General features: G+C 36.4%; 1 protein-coding gene across 2 annotated transcripts in view; it reads left to right on the top strand.

Annotated features, from left to right (window-relative positions):
- Positions 1–8,352, top strand: part of LOC109832565 (ATPase GET3-like) — a 9,051-nt gene extending 699 nt beyond the window's left edge. Inside the window, exons 2-11 of one of the 2 annotated variants that reach the window (XM_020399910.1) lie at positions 589–800; positions 928–990; positions 1,144–1,254; positions 1,637–1,711; positions 1,827–1,895; positions 2,035–2,100; positions 6,548–6,622; positions 6,700–6,798; positions 7,349–7,483; positions 7,821–8,352. In XM_020399910.1, the coding sequence (XP_020255499.1) occupies positions 636–800; positions 928–990; positions 1,144–1,254; positions 1,637–1,711; positions 1,827–1,895; positions 2,035–2,100; positions 6,548–6,622; positions 6,700–6,798; positions 7,349–7,483; positions 7,821–7,958 (996 nt within the window). In that variant the 5' untranslated portion in view covers positions 589–635 and the 3' untranslated portion in view covers positions 7,959–8,352. The remainder of the gene's footprint in view (positions 1–588; positions 801–927; positions 991–1,143; positions 1,255–1,636; positions 1,712–1,826; positions 1,896–2,034; positions 2,101–6,547; positions 6,623–6,699; positions 6,799–7,348; positions 7,484–7,820) is intronic. The other variant, XM_020399911.1, reaches the window with a different exon arrangement.

Raw genomic sequence — 9,101 nt, 5'->3', positions numbered from 1 at the left:
GCCGGTGGTCTATAACTCTATCCTCACCAATAGAACTATAGAGGGTCTATCTGTCTCCTCAAAACCTTTTAAACAATTTTAAGAGTAAAAAAAAAACCCTCAAGGGGTTCTATTCAAATAGAACTGCGGGGGGCCTATTCGCAGTTAGGCGATACTACAAGGGGTTTATTTGCAATTAACCCTTGTTTCTAATAGATGAATTGGTCCGCATCTATCCAAATAAATTTACTGCTAAAATTTTTGTGGAATATTGTATCTGAGGTCGAAGCCTCTCACGATAGGTTTCTTGTAAAACATTCATGGAGCGCATATTGCCATGGCAACCATAATGTAATTATGTAATCGGTGCAGGCTTGCTTTGCATTTGGTGTATTAGTGCTAAAGAATCAAACGTAGGTGCTATTTGTAGCTAAGTATACACCATAATCTGTAGAATGAAACCATCTCAATTTTTTTTTCAAGATTACTTTGGGAACTTCTCTACCTTATTTATTTCATTCACGATGTGGTCCGAAATTGTTTATAATCGAAACTCTCATTGTGTAGACAGTAGTCAGTCAATCTGAAAAGATTTCACTCCTTTTGCAGTCAGATGCATTGCTACCCCGGCAGAAGCGACAGCAGGATTTGACGAGATGGCTGCTGGTGTTCAGAGAAAATATTACATGCTTGGTGGAAAAGGAGGTGTAGGAAAAACAAGTTGTGCGGCTTCTCTTGCTGTTAAGTTTGCAAATCATGGCCATCCTACCATTGTGGTTTCAACTGATCCTGCTCACTCTCTAAGTGATTCTTTTGCACAAGTATGTGATTAGAGTTGGCTTTAGATTCAAAGTACTGTTCATTTATGATCTCATCTGATCTTAATTTTAGCGAAAGTTTTGATGGCAATCCTTTAAATCCACACTAATTTGTTCCGCTTGTTACTAGGACTTGAGTGGAGGAAATTTGGTGCCTGTTGATGGATTGGATTCTCCACTATATGCACTTGAGGTTAATATTTATAATTTATTTAAATAGATAGAACAAAGAAGATTTAGTTGCCTTGCAATAGATAATTCGACTTTTCATCTTCTGCAAATTGTTTACTTTCCAGTAGTTCAAATTTGATAGCTTGGCACGATCTTTAGAAATATTCATTTGCAGATAAATCCTGAGAAGGCCAGAGACGAATTCCGCAGTGCAAGTCAAAAAAATGGAGGTACTGGAGTTAAAGATTTTATGGACAGTATGGGTCTTGGAATGCTTGCTGACCAGGTAGAATCTAATGACATCATGGATTGCAACAATGACTGAAAGAAATTCATTTTTTTCTGTTGTCTATTAAAGTCCTCAAGAGTACTGTTTATTCCAATATTTTCTCGCATAAGGTTTACAGGTTTTGGCACATTGCTTTCCCTATAATAAGCTGAAAGTTACTTTAGGGAATGCATTCTTAAGTGTGTGATTTGCTCAAGTTTTTGGTTCAATGATTCTTTTCATACAAGTGGAATTATATCTCCTTGTTCATAGTTATGCATTTTTCTTCTATTCTATGCCAGCATATGGATTTATTTGTTGGCAGACTGATTTGCTATATGGTGAGGTTTTTGCATATGTTTCTTGTGTTTTACTTACATTTTAGTTTGTTATGGTTAAGCTAGGAGAACTCAAACTAGGAGAGTTACTGGACTCACCTCCCCCAGGGCTGGATGAAGCAATTGCAATCTCAAAGGTACGATATTTTAGTCAAGCTATTAAACATAGATTGTTTTGTTTGTTTTATTTTATTTTATTTTATTTTATGGGCAGAAACTTGAGTTTTTGATGCCCGTCAGATTTTTTTCTAGGTTATGCAATTTGTTGAATCACAAGAATATAATATTTTTAGTCGTATAGTATTCGATACTGCTCCTACAGTAAGTACATATTTCCTGACTATATTTCTTTTTGTTCTGCTATTTCCTTGGAAGTATTGTTTGCCATTTGTTAGCTTCTAATGTAAAATAGTGTTATATGTACCTTACTGATGCAATTCCATTCTCATATTTTTGTTAGGGCCATACTCTTAGGCTTTTGTCCTTGCCTGACTTTTTGGATGCATCCATTGGCAAAATCTTGAAGGTATGAGTTCTGGAAAGGGATCACCTGTTAAGTCCTTTAAAACTGAATCTTATATGACTTAAAAACTTTTACTGGATAACCATTACTTGTTTAATTTATAAGTATGCTACTTCTCATGATGTTTTTTTTTCCTCTTGAGAGAGAACTACGTTTAGTCTTTTACTGTGGTTAGCCTTTTATTTTGTATTTTTCACATTGTATTACCTCTTTGAAGGAATGTGGTTATCTATTTTACTTCTTTATTGGCTAATCTCTGAATGACTTCGGGAGACCATAATTACATAACAAAATCACTAAGCAGAATTCTGAATGTGATAGTACATGTGCCTGAATCTTTATGGAGTAACTCTCCATCTTGAACACTTTCTTCTCTCTCCTCATGTGAACTCCCAAGGCCTTCTCAAACAAGGCGAAAGGTCACTGAGCTTGATCATTATTTTGGGAGGGAGAAATTGACTTTCAAAACTCTGTAATTATTGTGTTTCTATGTATGTCAGCTTGGCATCACTTTTATCATGGATCTTTTCTCCAACTTCTGGTTACATTACGTTTGCTTGATGTGCATAATTGGCCCACTATGCATCAACTTACATATTTGGCATTAGAGCATTAGGAGGTGTCCTGAGTCAAAACCTAGTTAATGGCATTCAAAATACCAAGCAGTCATGTTTACACGGGAGGCTTTTAACGCTAGAGGGAGTATCGAGTGTGAAGTTCGTCTGACGTGCAATAACAACCAATACCTCTTTTTGGATGAAAGTGGTCCTTTGACGGTCTGCTGGAAGTCAATCATACAAGAAAATCTCTCTATGCCTGTTAAATATTTCCTTCATATTGCTGCATTATCAACTTTCTATGTTGGAGATGCAAAGTTTCTGGAACAGAAAATAGTGCAGAGAAACATGACGTATTGTATTAACAATAAAGCCTCCTCTCTTTGGCTGAGAAATTTTGCTTAAACTTATGGAAAAATGGTTTTCTCCTGCGTTTTAGTTTGATGGGTTGGCATGAAAAGAATTTTGATCAAGTGCAGACTCCAGCTTCTGACCTGAGAGCTCATGTTGGACAGTAGCTTAAATCCTGTTGTACCTATTAGAAAACCAAATTTGGACCTCTTAGAGAACCTTTTTAACTCTAGTTGACTGAACAAACTTGATCACTTAAATTAAACTATGGCCTAATTTAATTTAATTCCTTCATATTCGTATCTTGTCCAGTGAAAACTAATTACCAGTAGCTTAATAGCTGGCTCTTATTAAAAAAAAAGGCTAGCTCGGCTAACCTGATCAAAATCAGACCCGACTCAGTGAGGGCTCCTGAAGCTTGGTCTGGGCCTGGTTTATTCTGGTGAAGCTTGTTACTTGTATATGCTAGAGAGAGTTGATAAAGTAATAAGATGATGATGTAAAATTTTGATGAAGCCTGGGGCCGCTGGACCTTATTCGAGGAAAGTTGTCTGCATTTTTTTTCTTTAACTTGTCTAGTGCCATAGAAATGGCCTTTTAGCAAGCATTGCAACAACAACATAGCCTTTATCTTAAATTTTTTTTGGGTAGACTACATGAATCTTATTTCTTCATTGAGTTTTTTATGGTTCATCTCATGCATTGAGCTAACAAACAACAATTGTCATATCCTTCTAAATTGCTTCCAACCAAGTTCTTTTACATCTATCTCTAGTTCACTTTGCCACATTAGATATAATCTTACAACTCCTCCAGTTGTCCTGATTGCTTCATTTGTTGGTTTCCTTAATATGTGACCAGCCATATTAATTGATTCTCTCATTTTATCCTCAATAGGACCAATCTGTAACATCTTTTGAGTACTGTCATTTATTATCTCATCTCTTAGTGTATATCCCTAAGACCATCACAACATTCTCATTTCTGTTACACTCGTTTTTTTCACATGTTTTTTAGGTGCCAAATGTTCTGATCCATGAAAACATTGTTGGTCTTGTAGTTTTTCTGTAGAATTTTCTTTCAATCTTGCAGTAGTCTGTGGTTGCATAGGACTCTAGAATACCTATGAGATAGAAAATTCTATAAGACAACTCCAGTGTCGGGGTTTAACTCATCTTTTTATTACATGTCTCAAAAGACAAGATAAAGGAGGTTGCGTTAGGTAGCTGACAACTAACGTGAAACTTAGTCGGATCTATCATTAGGAATCCTTTTAGCAACCATCGTGAAGATTAATTTCAGAAGACTTTTTTCCCATTAGCTCACTCCTAGGGGTGAGCGTCTGTTGGTTGGCTTGGTTTTGATAAAATTTTTTACAAACTGTGACTGCACCGAATGATTCCTGCAACCGAAATGCAACGATCAATTTCGGTTCGGTTCTTTCGAGTCAGTTTCTTCGGGTTGTCAGTGCACTAGCAAGTAGCAATGCTTTCGTAAACCTCCATTGATGAAAAATCATCTGCTCTCTGTTTTTTGCCAAACTAACTCGAGTATGTTAGCAAATAATGGAATTAGAGTACATGGCTGCCAACTAACTGAGTTTTTGTTAGTAAATAATATTTATGGAGCGGACATGGCTCATACAAATTCCAAATAGCCCAACAAACTCAAGTCCCAGTGAATAAAATAATGGTTGCGATGCATAAGATACATAATATGGCATCAAAGTAGCATCACATGCATAACGAAGAAAATCCACAGCAAAATACAAGTTCTATTCCATGTTTGCAAGCATAATGTTAAACTGTTAATGAGCCAGGTAAAGATGAAAATTTTATTGTTTGCAATCATCAAGTGGTGACTAAACATTTAACTGAAATTACACTACTGTAGAGTTAAAACAACAAAAAAACTAATAAAAACATTAAAATCAAGTTCCTCTACCTCGCCAAAGTCAAAGGATTGAAGATGATGACTTGGTGAGTATCAATATTCAATGCAAAGAAAAGACGAGAGGAGAAAGGAAGAAAGTCGAAGGGTTCTTTTGATTCTCAAATTTCAATTTGTTTCAAATTCTAACTAATTAGCGTATACCAAATCAAGATTATCTTAGGAAGGAAAGCACATGTTTAATTGAACATGAATTATGTGTGTGGTTGAGTCTACTTGTTTGAACTTTGCATATTTGGATATGAAGATATGTCTGGCAATAAAATAAAGAACCCCATAACCCTTTAATCACAGTGGTCGGTTTCAGGCAGTTCGGGTTGAGTTTTGTCCAACCAGACAGTTCGGATTGAGTTTTGTCCAACCAGACCCAAACCGAAGAATACCTAGAACCAATCTGAACTGCCATAGTTCAGCCAGTTCAGTCGGTTAGCTCGGTTCAAGCTGAACTATGCTCACCCCTACTCACTGCGAATAAAGAAATTGATTCTTTAACTTGTGTTATTGAGCCACCACAATTGGTGGCAAAGTTACCATTTCTTCTTAGGTGTCTCAGCTTGGAATTTCATACCACTGGACAGTTGAGACCAATATTCTATGAACTGTTAGGCCCTTCTTGGTGCTGGCCCAAGCATCTAGTTCCCAGGCGCGCTTAAATGGCACATAAGCATTGGTAGCATTGAGAGATGAAGGGTTCTTTTTAAAAGATTCAAAATTCTATACTCACTGTTTATCTAAAGATGGACTTGGTAGAGTCATGATCCAATCCATTTTTCTTAACTCATTCTCTTTATCCATTGCTATGCCTAAGTTAGCAATATACCCCTTTTTGATGTGGTGCAGTTTGCGTAAGTAGTCCGTGCTCCCCTAGGCTCTCCCAAGAACTAGGCAGGCAGCCTGAGTACCATGTAGACGTAGGCGGGAGCCCAGACTGCTTTTTTAAACAACGGTTGAGACTGGGATGATAGCCCGTCTTAAAAGTTTGATCAATCCTTTATTGGAGCCTCTCAATTTGAGTCGTTCGCGAAACCAGAACCTCACTACTCACTGGAAAATACTTGGGTAGTAATGCTGATGGCCTAAGTCATCAAAGCAGTTTGAGCTTATCCCTTGATCTGGTTCTCAGATCACCCCCGCAATGATACTTCTGGCCTAATGTTTTTCCATATCTTTTGGGATTTGGAGACTCCTGCATTTCAGCATTTTATTGAAGAATGTTTTAAGATTACACATTTGTTATTATAAGCATGAGATGCAGTTTGGCATGCTACATGTTGAGACTTGAGAGCTTGCATGTTTCACTTCATGCAATTGTTCATTTCAGGTTACTGAGCAATATGTAATTGGATATGGGAATTTCTTAACTTCTTATTAAATGAGTAATGTTTGACTATTTTTTAAACATGAGAAGATAAATTCTTCGTCCTATCTTCTTTTACAAAAACCTATGGGAACTCTTCAAACGGCTAGACTGTACAACTGTATGAAATTTGATAAATTAGTTAAAATACCTTCATCTCTTGATGAGGAGAATTAATTAAGAGCCTACTGTCTTTTTTTCATATTTAATTTTAAGTCATTGTTTTTTGTTACAGTTAAGGCAGAAAATAGCTTCAGCAACATCAGCTATTAAATCTGTCTTTGGGAAAGAAGAATCTCAGGCGGATGCTGTAAGCTCAATTTCCTTGGCATAAAGTATTTTCTTGATAGAAAAACGCAATTACTTTATTTTTTTCCCCTTTTGTAGTCTGGCAAGCTAGAGCAACTAAGAGAGAGGATGGTCAAAGTGCGAGAGCTGTTCCGCGACACAGAGTCGACTGAATTCATTATTGTAACAATCCCTACGGTAATTACATGACCTAAAGAATCTTGAGATTTGATATGTCTCTGTCTCCCCCCTTCTCTCACACACACACCAACAGAAGTATGAACGAGTATAATATGTATGGATTAGACTCGGCACTTGCTTACAAAAATCTCTCAATTTGGAACCAGTCACCGATGCTTATCTGCATTTACATTAGCAAAGAGGACACTATGAAACTATATTAGCCATTTTAGATGAGATATTGACGCATATCTAATTTGAATCATATAACCTCAGAGACGTGCTTTGTGAATATCTCCTGCTATTTATTGGTTCATCATCTGGATGTAAGGAAATTCAGTAGAGGAACTAAAAATAGAGTGAGTAGTGTTTGTGGATAGGTGGTTTTGATGGGTGATTTATATTTGGCTGGATGCCAATCTATTTGTACTGAGAACATAATTGCTAAGTTCATAACTCATTGATGTTTTGGCTGTTCATCATACACCTGCATGTTTTGTTTCACAAGCACCTGGAGGTTTCGAAAAAATATCTGATTTTTAATTCCTGTGTTTTCATGTTTTGTAAGGTCATGGCTGTTAGTGAATCATCGAGACTGTGTGGTTCCTTGAAGAAAGAAAGTGTACCTGTCAGAAGGCTTATTGTCAATCAGGTTCTACCGCCATCTGCATCAGACTGCAAGTTTTGCTCTATGAAAAGGAAGGTGTGGCCCATTACTTAAAGGGAAAAAAAGTATTTCTCTTTCTAGATACTATGATCCTATATCCTTAAACATAAAAGACTAATTATACGTCTTTAAGTATAAAAGTATATAAATCTTCTTTATTAATGTTTATGTATGCTCTCCTTCAAATTTTTCTCTGTTTGTAGCTTAGAAGTAGATGTACACTTGGAAGTTGGAATGACGATCAGAAAGATATGTACTCAAAATCATGCAATCGAGATTGAACAGTTTAACTTTTATAGAAAACTTAAAAAATGGATGTCTTATATGAATGGCTTCAATAGAGAATCTGACAAAGTATATGTTTCTGTTCTAGGACCAAATGCGTGCCCTTCAGATGATCCAAAGCGACCCTGAACTCATGAATTTGAATTCAATCCAAGCACCATTAGTTGATGTTGAGATTAGGGGTGTACCTGCTCTGAGATTTATGGGTGAGATGGTCTGGAAGTGAAGTGACACTCAGGTGAAAGAGTCATCTTGGTTTTAGAGTTTTGCAGAAGATAGGCGATTGCTCTGCCATTACTGGCAGATACCATCACCGTTATTCAAGTCCTCAGTATGGATTCCTTGCTGCTACGACAATATGAGCAAAATTTTAAAGGTCTCCCAGCTTTAAAAGATGTGGCAAATGTTCATTACATCAGAATCAGATCTTTCTGTACCCAATAGGGTGTTCAGAATTTTTTTTTCCTTTTGTGAAACTTGTTTATACCGTATTATAGGACTACATTCTGTTTTTAAAATTTTGTCATGTAGTCAGACCATTGTGACTCCTATATCATCTCATAGTTTTCTTGTGCTTGTGTTATATTGATGGATTTGTTCTTGAAGATAAAGCGATGTAATAATTATCAGGTGGCACTTTTTCCTACAATATTATTGCGGACGGAAGCCAAATGATTCTGTTGGTAATTACAGAAAACACTGGATGATTCATCATCATCTGCAACAAATCACAGTGTATGCTTGGATGAAAACCTCTCTCGTTGTAAAATGTTGGTTTTTTTAGGGGGGGTTCTTTTTGACAAAAGTTTGTAGAAGAACTAAGATATTGTACGCAAAAGGAATTATGATATACACATTATTTTCAAAACTTCGTTGCCATGTCCAGATCATTTGAAGCCATACAATGATACCTTGTTACGTTGAATTCGTTGCTAAAGTAGTTGCAAGTGCTCCCTTCTGTTTCAAGAAGAGGTAAATAGTTGTCTCTCTTTTGCATGTACTGTGTTCTCTTTCCATGATATTTTGATGTTATGGCCGTCGTGCCTAGTAAGTTGTTTGTTATCATCTCACTCTCACTAATGGAAAGTATGTTTTTTTTTCACTTTTTCATTAAAAAAAATGGAAAAGGTAAAGCTTTTTTCACCTTTTCATTAAAAAAAATGGAAAAGGTAGGATCAATTTTAGAGGAGCTCGTTTCTTTGGAGGAGCTCGGATGAGGCGTTCAAAGTTGGCTTCTGATATCTATCTAGTGTTGCCCGACCATCAAGTATTTGAAACCTGGACAACTTACTAACCACGTAACAATTTTGTTTGTTCTTTTTTTAAAGGGAAAACAATTTGTTATTACTCACCCATTAATTTGTTACCG

Source organism: Asparagus officinalis, chromosome 3, assembly GCF_001876935.1.
Source record: "Asparagus officinalis chromosome 3, Aspof.V1, whole genome shotgun sequence".
Lineage (NCBI taxonomy): Eukaryota > Viridiplantae > Streptophyta > Magnoliopsida > Asparagales > Asparagaceae > Asparagus > Asparagus officinalis.
This window is presented reverse-complemented; position numbering and strand designations above follow the sequence as displayed.